Source organism: Cannabis sativa, chromosome X, assembly GCF_029168945.1.
Source record: "Cannabis sativa cultivar Pink pepper isolate KNU-18-1 chromosome X, ASM2916894v1, whole genome shotgun sequence".
NCBI lineage: Eukaryota > Viridiplantae > Streptophyta > Magnoliopsida > Rosales > Cannabaceae > Cannabis > Cannabis sativa.
The window spans coordinates 75135049-75160055 of NC_083610.1; the positions used below are offsets into that span (position 1 = coordinate 75135049).

Genomic DNA, 25007 nt, shown 5'->3' on the forward strand with positions numbered 1-25007 from the left:
TCATACATGTACTTATACATAATATTAATATATAATATATACTAAGCATAAGCATGCATTATATGAGATAAAATAATAAATAATATATACTAAAGAACTCAAGAATTTAAGAACACTCCCACCAATTCAAAGAGCTAGTCAATATTCTTGCTTTAATTTTAAAATTGTAAATTCAACAATTTTGTTTACTATTATTATTATTATTATAAAATTTTAAAGTTATACGAACGTTCAAAAATATTCTCAATAATTATATATATATATAAACATTCTTAATAATGAGTCAAAAACAATTTTAGCTCATTTACATAAATATTAGAACAAAGCATAGAAAAAAAAATTATGTACCTTTGCAATATGATCACAAACTTTATCCAAAACTAAAAAGGATGGTACAACATTTAGTTTTGGAAATTAACATCTTCACCTTGAAAGAGAGCCTCCATTGTGTTTGTACAATTTTATTAAGATATATGTAGAAAGAATGATTGATATTATAATTATAAAATTATTAAGTCTAACTTCTAAATTGCACACAATTAATACGTACATATAGTAAATTTATAGAGAGGGGAGAGGAAAGGTTACATAAATATTAGGAAGAGTCACATATACATCCTAAACTACCAGCAGTTACAAAATAATTTATTTATTTATTAGTTGGTTTCAATAACCTACAATAATAAATTTAAATGATACTAATTGTAAGAGAAAAAAAATGTATTTATATATATATGTTATTACTCTTATATCCGTTATTTAACATTAATATAAAATAAATAGATATACATCCTAAACTACCAGCAGTTACAAAATAATTTATTTATTTATTAGTTGGTTTCAATAACCTACAATAATAGGTTTAAATGATACTAATTGTAAGAGAAAAAAAATGTATTTATATATATGTTATTACTCTTATATCCGTTATTTAACATTAATATAAAATAAATAGATATAGATTATTGCTAGTTCTTTTCTATAACCTACACTTATATGTTTAAATGATACTATTGTAAGAGAATAAATATATTATATATGTTATTACACTTCAGTTTTTTATATTAATAAATATAGATCCATTAACTTACAATTATAAGTTTAAATGATATTAATGTAAGAATAGAAATGTTTTTATATATGTTATTACTCTCATCACTTTTTTATATTAATACATATAAATTGATTGATTTTAAATAGAAAGAAATTAACAAAAGTCTAAAAAAAATTAGAAAAAATTAGAAAAAATGAGAGAGCAAGAAAATTATAAGAAATCTTATAGAGACTGCCACGTCATCAAGCCTAACAACAGGATTATATAGATATATAGATAGATTTATTAACGGCGATTGAAGAAGAAAGATTTAGATGGATACGAAATAACCAAAAACAACTTAGATCAGAACTTTACTCTGGTTTAATGGATGCTGTTCATAGAGGTGATTCAGATTGTTCAAAAGTTGGAAAAGCAATTATTTTGCCTTCGTCACACTGTGGGGGACCCCGATATAGAGTGCAAAATTATCAAGATGCTATGGCCATTTCTAAATGGGCAGGATACCCTGATTTATTTCTTACTTTCACTTGCAATCCAAAGTGGCCAGAAATAAATGACATGCTCAGTTTAATTGGTCAAAAAGATGATGCTAATAGAGTGGATGTCATATGCAGAGTTTTTGAGATAAAGTTATTTCAACTAATGGAAGATTTGAAAAACCAACAACCATTCGGAAAAATAATTGCATGTAAGCTGTTCTCATTTACCCCATCTATAGAAAATCCAACTTATTTATTATACAAATATTTTCAATTTTCAAAAAAAAAAATAATTCTTAATTCATACGAATTAGTTCTAAATATAAATTTTTCTTTTATTTTCTCCCAGGTATATACACAATTGAGTTCCAAAAAAGAGGCTTGCCCCATGCACACATATTGCTTTTCTTGCATTCGACAATGAAAAATCCTTCAGCAAACCATATTGATAAAATAATAAGTGCAGAAATTCCAGACAGAAACATTGATCCAGATGGTTATAATGCAGTCAACAAATTTATGATTCATGGACCGTGTGGAAAGCTCAATCCTCACTCCCCATGTATGATGCAAGGAAGATGCACAAAACATTTTCCCAAAAAAATCAATAATCATACGACAATTGACACGGATGGGTTTCCAGTCTATAGAAGGCGAAATACAGGTATTCATATAGAAAAAAAATGTCTATTTATAAATAATCAATGCATAGTCAATCACTAACTATAGTAATTTTATTAAGAAATTTGATGCACCTATTAATATCAATATTTCCAATTAAATATAGGTACTCATGTCGAAAAGAAAGGTGTATTCCTAGATAATCGATATGTAGTTCCTTACAATAGGAATTTGATTGTAAAGTTTGATGCACATATTAATGTTGAAATTTGCAATTACTCAAGATCAGTCAAATACCTTTTCAAGTATGTTCATAAAGGATCTGATAGAACGACTGCAACATTGGAATCTATTGACACTACCGAACAAATTGATGAAATCAAAACATATTTGGATTGTAGATATATATCAGCAACTGAAGCTTGCTGGAGAATCTTCCAATTTGACATACATTACAGAAAGCCAGCAGTTGAAAGATTGCCGTTTCATTTACCAGGAGAGCATACAGTGATATTTGATGAAACTAAATGTGTAAACGATGTATTTCGCCAACCTGGAATAGAAAAAACAAAGTTTACTGAATGGTTAGAGACGAACAAAAAAAATGAAGATGCACGAGAGCTAACATATGTTGATTTCCCTACATGTTGGGTTTGGAATTCAAAAGAGAAAATATGGACTAGAAGAAAAAGGGGCATAACAATCGGAAGAATCTACTTTGCACATCCTTCATCGGGAGAACGGTTTTATATGAGAATGATGCTGAATTTCGTCAAAGGATGCACTTCCTATGAAAGTATTCGAACAATAAATGGAGTGACATATCCTACTTTTAAAGCTGCATGCTATGCTTTGGGGTTATTAGATGATGATAAAGAATGGACGAATTTTGACCGAAGGCCGCAATATGGGCAACCTGGAGCGAATTAAGACATTTATTTGTCACGATACTCCTTCATTGCCAAGTTTCTAATCCGTGTCAACTTTGGAAATCAAATTATGCTGCATTGTCAGAAGACATAACTTCATTGCAAAGGAAAAGATTCAGAATAAGTAATCTACAAATCGAACAACAAATTGAAGCTTACACATTGTTTGAGATTGAGACAATAATGTTAAAGATGGGAAGAAGTTTGAAAGAAATAGATGGCATGCCTCTACCTAATTCCTCATTAATAAGAGATTCAGGAAATAGGCTAATCAATGAAGAGCTTGATTATGACTGTGAGGAATTAAAGATATTTCATGAGAAGTCAGTAGCTGCTTTAAACTCTTGCCAAAAATTAGCTTATGAAGCTATCATACATTCTGTTGAGAATGAAGAAGGCACTTTATTCTTTATCAATGGACATGGTGGTACTGGAAAAACATTTTTGTGGAATACAATTATTTCATACCTAAGATCACAATCCAAAATAGTCTTGCCTGTTGCAACTTCAGGCATAGCAGCTTTGTTATTACCCAATGGTCGAACAGCTCATTCACGCTTTCGAATTCCTTTGGATGTTACAGCAGAGTCAACTTGTGACATTCGACAAGGAACCCTATTAGCTGGTCTTCTTATGAAAACTTCTTTGATCATTTGGGATGAAGCCCCAATGGCAAATAAATTTTGCTTTGAAGCTTTGGATAAGACATTACGAGATATTTTGAGAACAAGGTATGAAAATAACTCAAACAAACCTTTTGGAGGACTTACAGTGGTATGTGGTGGTGATTTCCGACAAATATTGCCAGTTGTCCCAAAAGGTACAAGAGCTGATATTGTTGATGCTTCTCTTAACTCATCATATTTGTGGCCATATTTCAAAATATATCAACTCAGCCAAAATATGAGGTTATATAATGGAAGTGTAAGTGGTTCTGAGGCTGCTAAAATAGCTTCTTTTGACAAATGGATGTTGCAAATTGGAGATGGTTCGCTATATGATGACAAAGAAAAAGAATTGATCAAAATTCCTACAGATATATCTATAAAGCCATCTCAAGATCCAGTCAAAGCCATAGTTGAAGCTATATACCCATCGCTTTTGCATAGATATAATGATCCCTCATATTTGAAAGAAAGAGCCATATTAACCCCAAAAAATGAAATGGTCCATGAACTAAACGAGATGATTATGAATGAACTCCCAGGTGAAGGGAGAACCTATTTAAGTTCAGACAGTATATGCAAAGCAAGTGTCAACACAAATGATGAAGATCTTTTGTATCCAGTGGAATTTTTGCAAAGTTTGAAATTTAATGGCGTCCCGAATCATGACATCCGTCTTAAGGAAGGTGCTCCTGTAATGCTCCTTAGAAATTTAAACCAAACTGAAGGACTCTGCAATGGCACAAGATTGATTATCACTCGACTTGGTAAATGGTCGGTTAGAGCTGACATCATTTCTGGAAAAAATATTGGTCAAAACGTAACAATACCAAGAATTATAATGTCTCCAAACGAATCAAGATGGCCATTCAAGCTAAACAGACGACAACTTCCTTTGGCACCATGTTTTGCTATGACAATTAATAAAAGCCAAGGACAATCTCTTAAATATGTGGGCTTATATCTACCTAAGCAAGTATTCACCCATGGTCAACTATATGTAGCTGTGTCTCGAGTTACCACAAGGGAAGGATTGGCCATACTGAACCTTGATGATGAGGAGGAAGACCAATCCTTAATCAAAAATATCGTTTACAAAGAAATATTTCAAAATATTCAATCCTCAACCCACTGAATAAAGGTAAATTGCTTAAGTTATGTATTTTAAAATAATACATTACAAGTTTATCTTAGAAAAGAAATATTAAAATCGTTTTTTAACCTATTTTAACAGACAAATCAATGGATCAAGCACTCAAATTATTTTACAACTTCATATTTGGCTAGATTATTCACAAATCACAAGACACTGTTACCAATAAGGTAAAATATTATGGTCTTACTATTTATTTTTTTAAAAAAATAAAAAAACCCCATTGTCAAAAGTATACATATTTTTATACAATTTCTAACTCTTTCTCATTTTTAATTTGGCAGCCTCCATTTCAATCATTCTACCTACCACACAAAGTAAGCTACAAGAAAATAATAGCAACAAAATAAGGAGCAATATTATGAAATTCTAATATTATCAAATTTACCATATTTGTTTTGTTGTACACTAAATTAACTTAATACTATATATGCTTTATTTCTTTAGTATATCACGTTTTATATTATTATTCAATATATATATATTCATCATTCATCTAAAATTAAAAAAGAAATATATATAAATTTCTTATTTATTACATAATATTTCTATGTATAGTCTCATTTTTTTAACGTATATGTTTCGTCTATTTACCATAAATAAAATTTATGATTCATAATCTTACAAAATACAACAATTTAAAAAAAAAAAATTATTTTTTAAAAATAAATAAAAAATATTGAAATATAATATCATAATTAATTATATTTTTATAAATCTCTAAATAAAAAATTAAAAAAATCAAATTTCTAAAAACAACCGCGCAACGCGCGGTGAAGTTTCCTAGTAATAATAATAATATTAATAATAATAATAATAATCTCATATTGTTTGAGGAATTGAATAAATGCTATGCTTATTGTGATTCAATAATAATAGTAATAATGATAATAAAGTCAATATAATAATTTATTTATATCTCAAAAAAAAAAATATTAATTATATAATATAAATGATTTTTTCAAAGTGAGAATGATTAAAAGTATTTAAATTTTAATAATTATAACTTCTTATAAATATAATTGTGTGTAAATATTGTTTATATATGTAACTTCATGGTATAGTAAAATGATGTAAATTCTTTTATTTGAAGATGGCCTAATTTTATATTATATCACTTTTGAAAATATTATGAATAAATTGCAACATGATTGATTTGTCGATAAAACTATACTAATTTGGCAACTTTGTTCTTATATTCTTTGAAGAGAAAAAAAGAATTAGTAAGAGTACTTTCACGACTATATTTTATTTTTCAAAATATATAATTAAAATTATATTTTTTTAATTTAATTTAAATTTTTATATTATAATATACATTAGTTTTTTTAAAGTATATTACTAAAATTTCATATTTTTTGAATTTTAATATATATTATTTATTTTAAATATATAATATTAATATTTATAAAAAATATTAAAATCTTAATAATTAATAAAATATATTTATACAATATTATAAAGCTGAAATTTAAAAAAAATAAAAATAGAGAAAAATTTAAAATATATAATATAACGTATTTTTAATTTAATTTTTTAAATATTTTAAAAATCTTTATTTTAAAGCGTATAATGTCATTGCTCTAAACCAGCAAATTAATTAAATTAAAAAACGTGTAATCCGCTAATGTTATCGATAAAGTCCCTCCTCCTACCTCCCATCATCCCATGTCTACTTCTTTTTTTTTTTCAAAATTATCATTTGAACATTTTCTCAGTTTGTCTTTAATTTCGATCAAAGAAAAAAAGTTAGGCTAATTAGGATTTTTGTTTTGATATGTATTAAATTATACTCACTGTTCGTTTGGAACGCCGTATTAGGTCGTATTATATTGTATTATATTGAATTGTATTTTATGCAATATTTTTATATAAAACTATATGTGGTATTAACTTTTATGGACACCTAAATGTATAATATTTTAGTATAAATTAAAGTTTAACATAGTATTATATAAAAATATGATATATAATTCAATTCAATATAATACAATACAATACAATACGACCTAATACGGCGTTCTAAACGAGCCCTTGAATTTTTAAGTTTGTTAAAAATGTCTCATAAACTATTGAGATTATTATATTTAAAGACTTTTATCTACTTTTATTTAATTTTAATTGTTTATGTTCTAAATTATTCTCTCCAAACTTTAATATCTATCAAATCATATCTCTCGAATTATGACATGTATTAAATTATTGTTTCGTAAACTTTCATCTATGTTAAATTTTTTTACTAAAATTGGAAAAAAGTCCTTAAATTAACAATCACAACAGTTAAAAAATTTAGGAGCATGATTTGTTATATGTGAAAATTTAAGGAGCAAAATTTTTAATTAGTTAAGAAAAAATATTTATATTGCGTCATAATTAGTAAGAGTATTTTTCATATTTACTGCTTTCTCTTCTTCGCCATTATTTGTTTGTTTTTATTGCAGAGCTCTAACAGTTATTTAATGCTTTGTCACCCCACACTATCTCATTCACGCCAAAAATCCTTCTCATTGCAGAGTTTATTTGTTCACAGAAATCTCCCTGATTCTCTACTTCTTCTTCATCTTCTTCTTCTCGTTTATTGGTTCAGTTGTCAGAAACTAATCTGAGTTTGGTGTTTCCTTATACACGCACCGTATTTTCCCTTTGCTTTCAGGCTCTGGATATGTAACTGATCTTAGCCTTGTTCTTCATCTTCATTTTCTGTGTCTTGTTCTTTCAAAGAGTGATGTTTGCTAAATAATGTAATATTCTCTTTAGCATTGTAGATTTCTTTTCCGTTTGCTAAATGCCCTTTTACTCAGAACAGTTTTAAACAGTCCCTTTTATGATTTCAATCATAATTAATTTTATATAAGTTTAAAGTAAAAAACTTATACCATAAATAGCAAGACAAAATATAAACTATAATATTCTATTATTTGACAATTCTTTTTAAATAAAGCTTTATTTTCATTTTTAAAAATAATTAAAGATTAATTTAAATTTTAAAGTTTTGACAAAATATTAAAAAATTCAAGAATCTTTCTTGCATTCATCCAAAAATATACAATAAAGTAAGCAATACTAAATTAATTATATTTTGCAGCATAAACTTCTAATTATTTAGATTGATGCTGATAGTCTAATAGATACCCTTTAATGAAAATTTGCGACTTAAGAAGCTATCAGTTTTTGAAATTATATTAGTATTGTTTCTAATTGATATGTTAATTCATTCTAAAAATTAATCCCATGTGATGATGTTTTAGTGTTCAAACCACGCTTTAGACTTTGATGATAGAATCCCACCTAATATCCAACAATAGGTCCCTCTGATTTCATCAGGTAATTATTGTAAAAGGCTCTCGTCATCGATGATGAAAACCAACCCCAGAACAGGGTTCACCAGCCTAAAAATCTTAAGAATCCCGAAACACAAAGACCTCCCACCAGCTTCTCAATGACAGACCTTGCTTTGCGTAACATATATATGATATTAATAAATTGAACCAACAATTAGGATAAGTACGAAATGGTCTCTCTACCATGTGTTCTACCTGTAGCTTCGGGGGGTATACACGTTTGGCATATGCCTGCTTTGACTGAGATCTTTGTAGATGATTCCGTACTACAATTTGGTGTTTAATAAAAATTAAGATGACAAAATATTATTTTACAATAAAAATTAATAGAAAAGTTATATACATGTCTGAAAATGAGATTGTAAAAATTACAGAAAGATACATATCATATTTTTTCAAAGTATTTATTAAATTGGTATCTGTAAACCCAATAATTTTAATACACTAAGGCACATTAATATTATATTAGTTTATTAATAATTAATTAATACATATGAATGTTACATACATGTTGAAATTTAACATCATGAATTTCATTTTCTGCAACTCATTAGTTATATAATTTTTTTTTAATTTTTAAATTAAATTTGTAATTCACTAAATAATAAACTTCTTAATGTATTTATATTTTAAATTAATCAATTAAAAAATAGTTACATACGTTACACAGTTAAAAATAAATCAATTTTAAAAATTAATTTTGTGTAACTTATACATCTCTTATACAATATTCATTTTTATAATTCACTTACTAAACAACTCAATATATTTGCTTTAAATTAATAATTATATTTAATAAAATACAACAAAAGTCAGCATAACATATTTACTTCAAAGTGGGAAAAATAATATTTTTTTTTTTAAAAAAAATGAAGCTTGAAGAAATAATAAAATACACATGTTCTTATAAATTATAATTAAGTGAGAAAAATAAATAAAAAATTAAGTAATTAATCAAAAAAAAAAAAAAAAGAGGAGAAAGTTTAGGATAAAAAAGTTTGTATAATAATATTGCAACACATTACTACAATATGTATTTTACAGGAGAAATTTCTGGCAACTATCATACACAACACAAACTTAACAAATTAATATGCACAAATTTTAAAAATAAATAAAAATGAAGAAATTCTTTTGAACACTTGTAAACAAAATTAAGGAAAATATTAAGACTCACCTAAAAAGTAATTCTAGTAAGAATGATGATCATACTCAAATTAATGATTAGTTGTGTTTGTTGAAGTGAAAGATCTTTCCTAATGAAATTTAGCTTCTACCAAAAAAAAATCTATTAGAAATATATATAATTATATATATATATAAAAAAAAGATTCAAGTCATAATAATGATTTCATATGTCACAAAGTAAAATTTAGCCTCTGTATTTAATTTGTTTCTTTTTAAATGAGGATATCTATATATATAGATGAAATATGGGTGTAGATATCATGTAATAATGAAAAACGTATGGTATAATATAGTTATTTTGTTATTATGTTTTTTAATAAAATGAATGAATGTATATAAATGATAGAAGTGATGATTTTGTTTTTAGAATGTCATAGGCATGTAATTTTTTAGTAAAGAAAGAAATAATAATAAAAAAAAAAGTTAATTTTTCTTAACTACTATGATTGATAATAAATAGCATTGAGAGGAGAATTGAAAAAAATATATGAATGGATAGGTCATTGCTGTAAAAGTTATTAGTATTAAGTACAGTATTAGTATGATATATATATGATTTTTGGTCTACATATAGAGGGTTACAAAATTAGTAAAAAAAATTTAAAAAATAAGTATTAGAGATAATAAGAATCATGCGACATCAACTCCTTAAAATCTTCGTATATATATATATTGATTGATTAATTTGTATTTATGTTTTATGTACTGTTTTGTAAGATTTGTTTCTTTATGATAATAATTTTGTGTACTCTAATATAGCCTCTTTTCTTTTTTTTAGCTTTCTAATATAAAATTTGAAGAATTTTTAATGGATAGCAATAAAATAAAATTAATATAACACAAATAGATTAATTAAAAAAAATTATTATTTTGAATTAATATTCTTAAAAGGAAGTAATTTTTTTTCTTGAATAATTATGTTAAAAATAAAAAAAATGATATAAATTTATAAACAATGTTTTGTATCTAATTATTAATAATATATGAATTTTGTTAAAAATGATTGGAGCATAAAGAAATTTATATATTGTACTAAAATTATATATAACTTATGGCATAAAAATAATTATAAAAAAAATTGATGTATACATGTTTTTAAATAAAAGAGAAAAATAAAATAGAAGAGATCACATAAAATTAAAATTTTATTCGAATATAAAGGTCTAAATATACAGTAGCACAATATATATGGGAGTGCTTTTAAAAAAATTTAAACATAATAATACACAATGTTGGATATGAGAATTGTTTATCGTCTCTAATAGGTAATATAAACTTCATTGTTGTTCTCGAGTATTATTCCATTTTTTATGATCTTAGAGTTCTTCAAGTAGAGTTTCATCCCGCTTCTTCATGCTTTTGTCGTTCTTTCTTCATTTTTTTGTGAGCCAAAGCCTAATACACATTGATTTTACTCAATAATATAGTGATCACCTATTTTAAGGACATTAAACCTCACCATGAGACATATGTAAATAAAAGACCTTGACTCATAATTATGAGACATATATATATATAGATAAAATATTAAGTAAAATAAAAGACTTTTACTCATAATTTTAGAAGTCTATTTTCAAAGTAATAGAAAAAAAAACATACGAAATTTAAAAAAAGATGAAATGATAATGATCATGATGGATACCTTTAACGTTCAAACCACAAATGCATTGCATGACATTTTTACTTTGTTCATCTCTTCAAACAAACCATTATAATCAAATAAAAAAAATTCTCTAGCTGCCAACTCACAAGCCAAATCATCTTATATAGTACTTAAAGATTAGGAATATATTATTTGTTATTTAATAATACAAATTAATATTTAATAATACAAATTAATCTTATTAGTTATGATCATCGAAAATAAAAAATGTTACAACAATAATAGTGATAATATAAATAGAGTAATAATAAAATAGTATTAGGATATGAGTTATGAAAATGAAAAGACAATAATAATTTTTTAAATGATAAATAAATATTAATAAAGAATAAAAATATAACAAAAATGTGAAAAATTGAAAGAGCAACAAAAGTAAAAGAAAATTCATGTGAGAAGCCACCTCACATGCCAAAAGGATTATATAAATATACAAGATACATGATTAATTAATCAAATATGTCATATATTCTTCCTAAAAAAACAACCAATATAAAAGCACCAACGAACGCATGCACACACACATCTATTTATATATGTATAGTCCACATTTCATATTATTTTTGCATTACCTAAAATACCATAAAAGATTTTCATCAAAAAAAAAAAATACCATAAAAGATATTGTCTTTTATAGGTAAATTTAAACCATTTAAATGATTATTTGATCTCCAACAGCTAAACCCATACAATATATATACATATAATATATAAATTTACTTATATACTTACGAATTACACATAACTGGAAACACACCTGTGGAGCTTAGCGTCACAGAGAAGAGACCCACAACTTCCTATAGATTCCAAACCAAGGGCAAACTCTCATGATAAGGCATGACATTTAGATAAAGAGACTTGCTAGGCCTCGAAAGAGCTTTACCGCTATATAAAGGAGAAACTAACAGGTCTCCATAATTTTTTTTTTTGTCTTAATTCTCTCTTTTAATAAGATATTAATGTTAATTAATGTATACTTTAAAAATGTTATGAATAATATACGTTTAAAAAATAAAGGGGAAGAGAAGAGACTCCATAGAATAGTTGAGGAAGATCACATTAAAAAATAATAAATTCTGCCGTTAGCATTTAAGTAGTGAAAAAAAAGCTTCAAAAACTTAGATTTAAATGTTAAAAAGCTATTAAATGTTAAAAAGCTAACAAAAGTAAGATAATATTAAAAAATTGAAAAAAATGAGAAAATAAAGAAATGTGAGAAAAACTCATAGAGACCGCCATGTCATCTGTCCAAGCAAGAGAATTATATATATATATAGATAGATAGATTTATACAATTAAATGTTATTATTTTCAATTTTTACCTAAAATACTCTCCCTTTCATTTCTCTCTCTCTCTGTCTCTTCCTCTTCCTCTTCCTCGCTCTCTCTTCCTCTTTCTCACACCACCGAGACACCAAGACCCAGGCACCGAGACCACCAATCACCACCACCGAACCTCCTCTCCTCCACCACCGAACCTCCTCATCTACCCAAAACTCAACCCAACAACCTCCAAATCTCACCTACCCAAATCTTTCTCTCTTCCTCCTCCTCAGCTTATCTCAACCATCATTACCATTCGTCACCACCCCCACGAATCGAGACTAAGATAGACCACCAGCAGCTCTTCCTCACTCTCTCTTCTTCTTTTGAATTTGCATGGTTTTCTAGCCAAAATGTGATTATCGATGGGTTATCGATAGTTTTGTCTGTGCACTGCTATTTTTGAGTGCAAACAGAAATCATCAATAACTTATCAACAACCTATCGATAACAAATCGATAAATGTCATCGATAAATATCGATAAATGCCATCGATAAATGTCAATTTGACAAAATTGTGTTACACAAACATAAATCATCGATAAACCTATCGATAAGCATGTTTTGGTCAGAAAATATCATAACCACAACCATCTAAGGTCTGAAACAAACACAAATCCAATAAAAAAAACAAATAAACACGAAGATGAAGGCAAAATTTGGTGAGCATCTAGTTGGGCTCAGAGACGAGGTCGCCTTCTCAGTATGGACAACGCTCGCAGACGAAGACAGAGAAAGGTTCTGGGCCTTTGGGTTTTTCAATGCTTGAGTACTATGGAGGTCTGAGTCTTGGGCCTCTGGGTTTCGTCTGGATTTTTGAGTAGATGGGGAGGTTCGGTGGTTGGTGGTCTCGGTGCCTGGGTCTGGGTGTCTTGGTGGTGCGAGGAAGAGGAAGAGGAAGAGACACAGAGAGAGAAATAAAAGGGAGGGTATTTTAGCTAGAAATTGAAAATAATAGCATTTAATTGTATAAATTAATTATGATTCTAAATTTGTTAGGGGGTATTTTTTTAAAACATGTAAATGAAATTTTCTTTGTAAATTAGTAATTTTAGCCCCTAAACTTTGACAACTATCAAAGCATACCCCCTCCCTCAAAATAAAAAAATAAGAAAGCTTCAACATTTTTTTTAGTAAATCTTAAAAAATTAATTTAGATTTTAAATAAATTATTTTAAATGATTATGAAAATTAAAAAAATAAATTAAATTTTAAAACTAATTAAAAAAAATTATTTATTTTTTATTAAAAACTTCCATGTAGATATTAAAACATGTATTGAAAATTCAATTTTTGTAAAAGCTAAATTTTACGGGAGCAATCTTGAGTCTTTTTTTTTTTCAAAAACCTAGATTTGTTTAAGTAAATAGAACATTTTTTAAGTTTAATTTTTAACTTTTTTTTCCAAAATAATTTTATATTTTTATTTAATTTTTAATTATAAATTTTTTATTTCTTAAGATATGAGTTTATAAATATAAATAAAATTGAATTTCTCTTTAAAAAATCTTAATTTGTTTAAATTATTTATTAAATTTTAAATAATTTTGGTTTAATTTTTAAGATTCGTGTTTATAGATAACATAAAGTTTGAAAATATTTTTGTAAGAATAATTTAGGTTTTTTAAGTAAACTTATTTTTAAAAAATTTCAGAATTAATAGAACATTATAATTTTTAAAGTTAATATTTTTTTAATAAAAAGGGAAAAATATTTGTATTGGTCAAATTTCAGCATGTAAAAATGTTAATTTTTAACAGTAAAAGAAACGAAATCTAACATAAGTGGCATAATTATATAGTTGTTATATTTTAAGGGAAATTTTTAAAAAGTGTATATTTTAGGAGGCGGGATCAGATAGTGTCGAAAGTTCATGGGATAAAAATACTAATTATTCTTTTTTTTTTAATTAGAAAAGTAGAAATATTTTAAAAAAAAACATATTCTATAAAAATGTTTTGACTTTTTAATTTTAAAATTGATAAACAAATTTTGAAAATTTTAAAAATAAAAAGAAAACTAATTATACTCTTTTTGTATTTTCTATCATTAATATATGAAATCGGACTCTGACCCGGACCCCGGACTCAGACACAGACTTTGGACCTGGATTTAGACACATACCCTGGACATGATCCCGACCTCGAACGAGGATCCAAACCCTAGACTCGAACCCCAACCCAGAAACGAACCTGGACCGGACTCGGACCCGAACCTGGACTTAGGGCACAAACCCGAACCCGAACTTGGGACCCAGACCCGAACTCGAACCCAGACCTTAACCCCAACGACGGACCCAGGCTCGGACCCGAACCACGACCTGGGTCTCGACCATGGACCCGGACCCCGACCCCGACCCAAGACCCAAACCCAAACTCGAACTCTAGACTTCGAACTCCAGACCTGGACCCGACCCAGCACCGATCCTAAATCCTAGACCTGGATCCCGTCTTGGTCCCAGACACAGACCCTAATGCTGGACTCCGACCTACTTTCTCTAACTTCAATTTTTTATTCCTCACTTAAATAAAAATAAAAATAAAAATAAAAATAGTTATAAAACACATTTTTATTTTTTATTTTTAAAATTAAAAAATAAAAATAATTATAGAATATATAATTTTTAAAAAACAAATTCTACTTATATTTTTGTGATTAAAATATTAAAAAAATGACTATCCTTAAATTTAATTTGAAATCATATATGAATTGATCATTGATGAGAAAAATTAAAATAATATAATGATGAGAGAAATATTGAAATAGTCAATTGACGGGTAGGGAGTAATGATACGGTGGGAGGGTTCACATGAGTTTGGTGAGATTTGATTCATCATTACACAAGTATGGCTACTTTTTATTTTTCGAGTTGGATAGAGTGCTAAAAGAACAGAGGATACTACTTTTAACCAGTTTCTCATGATTAATTGTAACATTTTTTTAAATACCATATATTATTCACACACAATTTAAGATTGTGAAACTTGAGTTGGATAAATATTATAGAAGTGCTAATTAAAACCTTTTATTATAATCTTTTAGTTAATTTTTACGTATGAAATTACATGTCAAAATATTTTTTTTAAATTTTTTTTTATAGTAGTATTCGTTATAGTTACAATATCATCCTTGTAAAGTTTTAAAAAATTCTAAATAGTTTATATTACAGAAAACAGAGTTCCTGATATTCCAGTTTAGCACGTGTGTTTAAAAACATCAAACGTATTTTTGGCACTATAAACTATTTGAAATTTTTCAAAAATTTACAGGGATGGTGTTGTAAGTATAACGAATACTGCCGTGAAAAAAAATTGAAAAAAAAAATATTTCGATATGTATTTTCAGGCGTAGAGATTGACTAAGAGGTTGGCATTAGCACTCCTCTAAATATTATATTTGGTGTGATTTTATAATTAAAAAAAAAAAACTTGTGTATATTTGTCATACATTATTCATGTGGGAGTGTCAATAATATGTGGTATTTATGCTACTAAACTATAACTCTACAATAACATTTTAATAATTGAATAAAGGCTATATTTAATTTGATTTTATTAAAAAAAAAAAGTGTAACAATTTTTTTAATCAATTTTGAAAGAGGGGCCACCTCACAATCAGCACACAATTTGTCATTTTCAAAATTCGAAAAATATTAAATGATGTCAATAGTGTCCAATCTATATATATATATAAATATATATATATATATATATATATTTAGAGAAGAGCATTGCTATTAGGCACCAGTGGTGTCTAACACCCTCTTATGTGTCAATATCGCTATTGGTCCAACTAAGTATCGGGTCTCATATAGTTTAATATAATAGCTTTTAGGGAGTATCGCTAGCTAATCGCAACGCGACATGTCGCAAAGGTACTAGACATGTGTATCATTGTATCTTGTATTTGTATCTTGTATTCGAGACGTTGTTGGCTCGCATTATAGTATTAAAGTTATTCAGGTGAGCGACTGGATTCGTAGTCCTATCTTACTACGAGACGTGTGGATTTATGAAATTGCTCGGTCTCCTCATGGTTCTTGAACCTCGGGGTCTGCCTCGTGGTCTTCTTACTCCAGGATCAGGTTGATTCTGAGTATAAGTTCCTTGATTTGCCCTAGCCGCTGCAGCCTCTCTTTCCAACTCAGCATTTCGTCGATTAGATTCGGCTAAGCGTTGCCGGAGTTGTCTATTTTCTAATTCCACTAATGGTACATACCTAGTTGGATCATATGCATCCCCACTTCTAGGTACATATCCTCCAGCATTATTGGTTTTTTCGTTTCTTCCTTCTGGGTTTAGATTATCACCACCATAATTTCTTCTTAAACATGATGTTCTAGTAGTATGGGGTCTTTGAGAACCCATTGGCTCTTTCCCAGGGCAATGTGTAATTTCCTCAGGGCGATTTCCATCGTTTTGATTGTCATCAGCCATGGATAGATTTCTATTTATAAGGAGGGATTTTTCTGAGTTTTATCACTAAGACTCTCAATGAAAGCACCAAACTGTTAACGCAGATTTTTGTTAACTAAAATTAATAAGCCTTTTAGTAATAAATACTTTCAGAAATAAGAAATAATAAATGATTAAAGAACTCCAGATATTTTTACAGTTAAATCTGCATACTTCACGAGTCTATATTATTATGATATTTTTTGAATACAAGATACAATATTTAATTGATAATCTCTTTCTCTCAAATTCTCTGTCCCTTTTTTTGTGGAATCTGCCCCTATTTATAGGAATATAGGTTGACAGTTATTTACTTGGGATCAGTTTAAACTATAATTGTTCACGAAACGTGGACAATTCCCACGTTTCATTTAATTACATGTAGGATAATATTTGATAACGGCTTAACTGCTTTTTGTTCTTATCATTTTCGATGGTTAATGCTGATTTGGACAATTGTATCTCGCTTAACCCGAGTTATTCTCTTTGTCCATCTTGATGTGGAAAAAACACTAAGTGTTAGCAGATGGTTTGCCTCGTAAAGTCTTTTTTGAATCACGAGGTGACTATCTCGCTATACGTAACCCGAGGTTACCATGTGTGATTGTATTTATTCTACTTTGAATAAATGAATATCTTCTTTGACTATGTATTCCGAGGTAGGTGCGTATCCCGTCAATATAAGTTTCAATAGTCTTTTATCCTTATCTCGCTTAAGACTATATAGTCAGCGAGTTATAAATATTTTCTATTAAACCTTTATTAACGAGTTATCTTATCTTGCATTTAATGATGTAACTTTATTATATCAAGTGGTTCATATTCCACTCCAAGACACGTGTCACTTTTTAAAGTGTAGCCGAATTTTAGACATAACAAATAGTAATTTATATATTTTTTTGCTAGAAAGTAAATGAATAATTATCTATCCTTCTATCACTCCATCCTTCCTACTAAACAACAAAAAAATTAAACTCTCCTCCCCTTTTTTTTTTTTGAACAATCTCCTCCCCCTTCTTTATATTATCAATCATTCATCAATCTTTCATCCATCCTACTCTCTTTGCTTTCTACCAAACATAATTTTTGGCCTCCTTCCTCTGGCTTCGCTTGACTTGGCTTGTGACACGCATAATAACACATTTATGAGATATTTATATATTTATAATATTTTAAGTGGAAATTTGCTCTCCCAAAAAAAGAATAAGTGAAAATTATATATTTTATGAGTTTTTATTTAATGTGTACGAAAATATAATTTTCTTTGATAAAAAATTATTTTATGGAAAAATTAAAAAATAAATAATAATTAAAAAAATGGAAATAGTGGTTATCCTAAGGGATATTTGGTATCCAAAATTTGAACTTTTTTTTTTAATTTTTTTTCATAATTGGTTTTTTTTTTTTTTTTGAAAAACAACCATATTTTTGTAAACTTATACACCGGAAAAATTGTGAAAATAAAAATAAAAATTTAAAGGGACAAATTAGTAAAGGGACAAATTAGTAATAATCATATTTTTTTCTTAGATAATTAATATATAAAAACAAAAATTTGGAGAGAATTACAGTCCCATCCTCTCCAACTTGCGGTGTGTAAAATGTACAATAAAATATTTAAACCTTATTTTTAATACCGTAAATTATTCAAAATTTTCTCAAAGTTAACAAGTAATTTTAAATAAATACAACATACACGATCATTAAAAAAAATTAATAAAAATAATTGGACTAAATTTTTTTTTCGAAATGCCGAAAAAGATAAGAAATGTACCAACGTTCATTTAGCGAGATTTACTATACTTTTTATTGTTTTGAACAAATTTATTTATGAGACTTGTGTTTTACAAGCAAACCATTGACCATCCACAACCCAAAGATGAATTTTTCCTAGAAAAGCCACAAGTAGTATAAATAAAAGAAAATGTAAACTTAAAATTATAAATAATTCCATCTCCAATGAAATATCTGGGCCGGTCCCTGTATAGAAAAGTCTTGTTATAAACTTATAATGAACATGATCAAATGATCACATGAAATGCAGTGTCCTTTTCATGATGTAGCAATGACAACAGGAGTTAGGTGTTCATGCATTATGGACAATCTTAAACAGTTTCCCTAGAGTTCGTAGCCACTTTCCTCCCCTGGTCTCAAGTCTAGAGAATATTGAAGATATTTCATCCTGCATAGTACATACAATATCATAATATTATACACATTAATATAATCACAAAAACAGTTCATGCTTATAAAAAGGGTGGCTGCCCCTGATATTACTTGTAACCCTTTTTGATCTCAAGTATGAATGCACCCCTATGTGTTTGTAATTTGTAAATAAATATAATAAAATTGTTGTAGTGAGAATGGGGAAGTGTGAACCACTGTTTGAACTTTGAAAGTTTGAAGGCTATGAAAGTTTTCACTTTTTAAGATTCTAAGTTGAATTATAAGAAGCTATAACTTGACAAGAAAGTTCAGCTACCAGGAAAAAACATTAGAGAAAGTTGAGAAGCCAAATATTCGAAGGAAGCAGTATAACACAACCGAATCAACTTTCATTTGAAGTTTTAGCTTCAAATTACAACCATTTATGCATAGTGAATGAAAGAAATCTCTTCAGTTATCGAATTTCAAAGCACAAACAAAGTGTATAAGGTTAGCTGAAACTTTAAACACACGTTTAGCTTCTGTGAAAGACTTAAACTCAACCAACCAGGATGCCTCAATAACTTTAGGCCGGGAGTCATTGCTATGTGACTGTTGAGTTATAACTTCCTTTAAGATTTCTTAGTTTTACATGAATGTCTATAGTTAATGAGGTATTTCTTAAATAATAATAAAAAAAAGTGTGGTTACTTGCAATTAAGTAAGAGCTTCTGTTAAGAGATGTTACATGTTTGGTGATTGCTGCTCCCGGACTTGCACGGGGTTGGCTGGATTTGATTCTTCTTCAACTCATCTCCAGCTACAAGGAAGAACGCTGTGTGCCTACATGAGATGGCAAAACAAGAAGACATCATCTTTTATGGTGAAATTTAACAAAGTTATGGTTAGTTCTTAATTGCGGACACTGCTATGAATGGGAAGAGGTGATTCTGGTTCTGGGAATATTTTTGTACCTGAAAAAATTCATCATTTTAACTTTTGAATCTGCATCGATATCTGAGGTAGCGTCCAATGCTAGTTGCATGTGATGCAACCACCTCTCTGCAGCTTGATGAGTTACTGGAAATGGTCGGTGACGAGCAATTAGAGCAGGATGCCCTGTCAAATATCAAAGGGGAATGTGAAAACTTTTCAAGACTGCTTAAATGAAGAAATAAAATATCACAGCCATACCAAGAGATTATTTTGCATTTAACTTTTATATTAAAAAATCAAATAAGAGAAGTTGATGGAATGATCAAAAAGTACTCTAGCATGAAGCTAATGGAATGATCAAAAACTATGGCATGCAAGGGCATGATAGGAAAGTACACATGCCTGCTTTTACTAATTTTTAAAACTTTGGCATGATGTCTATGATCTATGCATTCAGGAAAGCTAATTGAAAAGGAGATCACCAGGCCCTTAAATCTGAATAAATCTAGAGATGGAAATAGCAAGCTAGATACTTTGTTTTAATCCTTCAACCCCAACCCCACACATAAAAGCATTCTTACTAGTCTTTGCCAAGTTGTAGGATTCAATAGTTGTTAAGATCTTCGCCCCCACCTCAACAAAAAAAGGAAAAAGGAAGAAGGAGAGGAAGAAAAATTGTCCAAATAAACCACTAACATTTGGATAGTAGTTTAATCATCATAAAAGAAAGAAAGAAAAAATACATCAGTGCAAAGGATAAGTTAAAGCATGGTGAGGATAATTTCCAAGGTTGAGGGTGTTTTCTGAACCAAATAGAAGAAACAACAACGCATGAAATAAAATTAAAAATAAATTAAGAAAGGTGAGCATTTTGACTGTGATATAAATCCAGAACAGTTCAGAATTTAAGAGATTAGTCACAAATTCATATTTTGTGGGCACTTTTAGACAAAGGGAAATGCTTCCAGGGATAAAATTTAAAGCTGCAGTTCGGGTAGAAACTAGAAATGTACAGTGTTGTAGTTTAGCTCTTGCAAAATAGGATTATCATGGATATAGATTTTGAAAAGACAATACAAAAAGATAGAAATTCGTGTGACGACTAAATAGTAAGCATTTCTGGTCTTTTAACTTCGTGATTATAACATTCTTGAAACTAAAGAAAATTACAAGATATAGTTTGTATAAATCACAGCCAGTGGTACCATAAAATCACTGATTTAGAAGAACAACCTATAAAAATCACAACTTTCCTAGTCACCTGAAATCAGTACCCCCACCACAAGATATAACTTCTTAACAGTTCCAAACATACACAACATAATCTAAGACAGAGGAGAATTTGAAAATTCATGATCAATAGCAATATTCAAGCAGAAGCCAGAAATGGGTTAAGCTAAGGTAAGATTTTTCTCACCTCTTCTCTGAGAGTAGAGAGGCGGCCCTCCCATTCTCTGAACAAAAAATTCATATTGGTTTTGAATGGCCTCCTCTTTCTTCGAATTAGCAAAGATTATACGAAACCACTCTTCGTCATCATCATATACCCTGGTTTTCAATAAGTTACCGAACTTCCATGAAAAGAGAAAAGAGAGAGAGATAAGTTGCGATGGAGACAAAAGAAAAAAGAAATAGGTGTTACCTATTGTAGAAATTGGTGGAGAGATTTATGAATGTCTGGAGGCCTAATTTGTTGAAGAGATTAGTGGTGTCAATGGCGAAAGCATCGGCGGAGTCAACTCCACTCCACTGGGATGCCTTGGCTTGCAAACTCTGCATTTTCTTTTCTGTCAAATCGAACAAGTGTAATATCTAACCAAAAATGAGGTAGTTGTTGTAGATACTCATACAATACATTCTAGAAGACAAGAGTACTCTACTCCCCCAACCCAAGGCCAAACCAACGCAGTTGGGACCCACATCCTAATATCGATAAAACTAATAAACCAAAATACATAGGTCTTTTTTCCTAAGTTTTGATTTTCAAAGAATACACCATTTCTTAGGCAATTTCTCTTATGGGAAACGAGAGAATTCAGATTCTTAGTGTTTCTTGGGAACTACTAAATAGGCTCATTATATAATGAGTTTTGAGTATTTATAATTTGGCCCTTCAACAAATTATAAATTAACTTATGGTACCTACACATTATTCCATGACAATTTAATACCCTTTTGATATCTATAACACAATTGGTCACTTAATTTTGTATCACACTTTATAATAGCACATACATTATACATATGTGCCCACAATAGGATTTTAATCCAACAATCTCCCACTTGGGCAACATATGTTACCTTATAAATGTATAACCTTATGAGCTCAAAATTTGCTATTATGTAAAGGTATTCACAACAATCTCGTCCATTAACTATACATATATAGGATCAAAGCGATTTTTGTCATATCAATCATGACTAAACCCATCAATGGTCACATATAAAAATATAGCCAAATGACATAAATCAATCATTGATATGTAGCATGGAAATACATGCAATGTGAACCGAACATGCCTATTTCCAACTGGTCCTCCTTAAACCAAAGTGAGGTCAGACTTGAACATAATAAAACAGAGTGAATGAACTGAAAACTTTATTTCTGATCAAAAAATAACCAAATACATAAATGTCTTAAACAAACATAAAGCAAAAAAAATACAAACTCCCACTAAATCATGATACTCTCAAGCAATACTACACTCATATGAGCAGTGTGCCCATGAAAGACCTTGGGTGGTAATCCTTTTGTGAGCGGATCCGCTATCATGGAGTTTGTCCCAATATGCTCTATGAAAATTTGTCCACTATGCACTCTTTCTTTCATAACTAGGAACTTTATGTCAATATGCTTTGACTTGGATGAGCTCCTATTGTTATTGGAATACAGCACTGCTGATTTATTGTCACAAAATATATTGAGTGGTCTTTCTACATTCTCCAAAATACGCAGCCTAGTGACAAAGTTTCTCAGCCATATTCCCTGATTTGATGCCTCTCAACATGCTACAAACTCTGCTCCATAGTGGAAGAAGCTATAAGTATTTGTTTGACACTTTTCCAGGATATAGCTCCTCCAGCTAACAGAAAAATATAGCCTGATGTGGACCTTCTGCTATCTTGGCATCCAGCGAAATCAAAATCAGAATACCCTGCGACCTCCAAATGATCTGACTTCCTGTATGTGAGCATGTAATCTTTTGTTCTTTGAAGATACCTCATGACCCTCTTGGCTGCTATCCAATGGTCCATACCAGGGTTGCTTAAATATCTGCCTAACATCCCAATAATGTACGCAATATCTGGACGCGTACATACCTGAAGATACATTAGACTCGCTATAGCTGATGGATAGGGAATCTTTTTCATTTCCTGAATTTTAAGGCTACTTTTAGGGCATTGACTAAGACTGAATTAGTCTCCTTTAGCAACAGGGGTATTTCCTTGTCTACAATCTTGCATGCCAAACATTTTGAGTACTTTATTGATATAGCTCTTTTGTGATAATCCAAGAATACATCGAGAACGATCTCGACGTATTTGAATTCCTAAAATAAAAGAGGCGTCACCAAGATCTTTCATCTCAAATTGCTTAAATAAAAATCTCTTGGTTTCGTGCAATAAACCTTTATCATTAGTGGCAAGCAATATGTCATCGACATATAGAACAAGAAATATGTATTTAATCCCACTGAACTAGTGATATACACAATCATCAATAATATTCATCTCAAAACCAAATGAGATAATTACTTGATGAAACTTGTGATACCATTGACGAGAAGCTTGCTTGAGTCCATAGATGGATTTCTTTAATTTACAAAGCATATTCTTTGGGTCACCATCCACAAAGTTTTCTGGTTGCTCCACATAAATTGTCTCATCAATGTCGCCATTGAGAAATGTTGTTTTAACATCCATCTGATGTAACTCAAGGTCAAAATGAGCAACAAATGCCAATATTATCCTAAAAGAGTCTTTCGATGAAACTGGAGAGAAAGTCTATGTATAATTAATGCCTTGTTTCTGAGTATAGCCTTTTGCTACAAGAGTGTCTTAAATCTCACCACATTACCATATTCATCCTTCTTGGTTTTAAGTATCCACTTACAACCAATTGGTTTTACACCTTCTGGTAATGGGACAAATTCCCAAACCTTATTGTCTTGCATAGACGTATTCTCTTTATTGATGGCATCAATCCACTTTTGAGAGTTAGAACTTTTCATGGCCCGATGCAAGTTGATTGAATCATCTTCCATCATTCCAATTGCATCCTCATGTTCTTGAAGAAATACAAAATAATTATCTGAAATAGCATTTCTTCTCTCTCTCTCTTGTGGACCTCCTTAATGGCTCTTGTTCTTGAGGGTGTTGAATTTGTTCTTCTGGAACAATAGCCTCATCTTGATTTGGGAGTTGTTCAACATTGTCTTGTTGAGGTTCTAAAGTAATTTCTTGATCAATGACAGGTGTGGATGCCTGAACATTGTCTAGAATGATAGTAGGAACTGAGTTTGAATTCAATTCCTCCTCAAAAGCAATGTATCTAACCTTATTTCTCTCCCAAATTCAACATCCTCAAAAAATGTTGCAGTTCCTGTCTCAAAATTATTTCTGAAAGTGGGATCATAAAACTTATAGCCCCTAGATCGCTAAGAATAACCAATAAAGTAGTTGCTAACTGTTTTGGAGTCCAATTTATTTTCATGTGGCCTATAAGGCCTTGCCTCAGCTGGACATCCCCAAATGTGGAAATGCTTTAGACTTTCGACCTGTTCAAAGCTCATAAGGTGTTTTTACAACTGCTTTACTTGGTACTCTATTCAGAATGTAAGTTGCTGTATTTAATGCTTCTCCCCAGAGGGACTCAGGTAAGGTAGAATGAGCGATCATACTCCTTACCATATCCTTAAGAGTCCTATTTTGTCTCTCAGCAACACTATTCATGCTACGTGATCTTGGCATGGTGTATTGTGGGACAATACCACATTCCTCTAGAAATTTAGCAAATGATCCTGGACGTTGTTCACCTGAGCCATCATATCTACTG

At 29.4% G+C, this 25007-nt stretch overlaps 3 protein-coding genes across 3 annotated transcripts; 2 read left to right on the top strand and 1 right to left on the bottom strand.

The window, feature by feature from the left end:
* The first annotated feature begins 1420 nt into the window (after window positions 1-1420).
* LOC133032359 (uncharacterized) lies at window positions 1421-3087 on the top strand. The gene is made up of 3 exons (XM_061106277.1): window positions 1421-1745; window positions 1886-2200; window positions 2324-3087. The coding sequence occupies exons 1-3, from the start codon at window positions 1421-1423 to the stop codon at window positions 3085-3087; spliced, it is 1404 nt and encodes a 467-aa protein (XP_060962260.1).
* A 191-nt stretch (window positions 3088-3278) lies between these two features.
* Window positions 3279-4886, top strand: LOC115695202 (uncharacterized). Its single transcript, XM_030622288.2, has one exon. The coding sequence runs from the start codon at window positions 3279-3281 to the stop codon at window positions 4884-4886; it is 1608 nt and encodes a 535-aa protein (XP_030478148.2).
* A 13744-nt stretch (window positions 4887-18630) lies between these two features.
* LOC115697774 (two-on-two hemoglobin-3) lies at window positions 18631-21991 on the bottom strand. The gene is made up of 5 exons (XM_030624903.2): window positions 21594-21991; window positions 21369-21499; window positions 19990-20134; window positions 19764-19858; window positions 18631-19052 (listed from the first exon to the last, which is right to left on the bottom strand). Coding segments are annotated over exons 1-5 (510 nt in total). The 5' UTR covers window positions 21731-21991; the 3' UTR covers window positions 18631-19050.
* Window positions 21992-25007: the final 3016 nt, after the last annotated feature.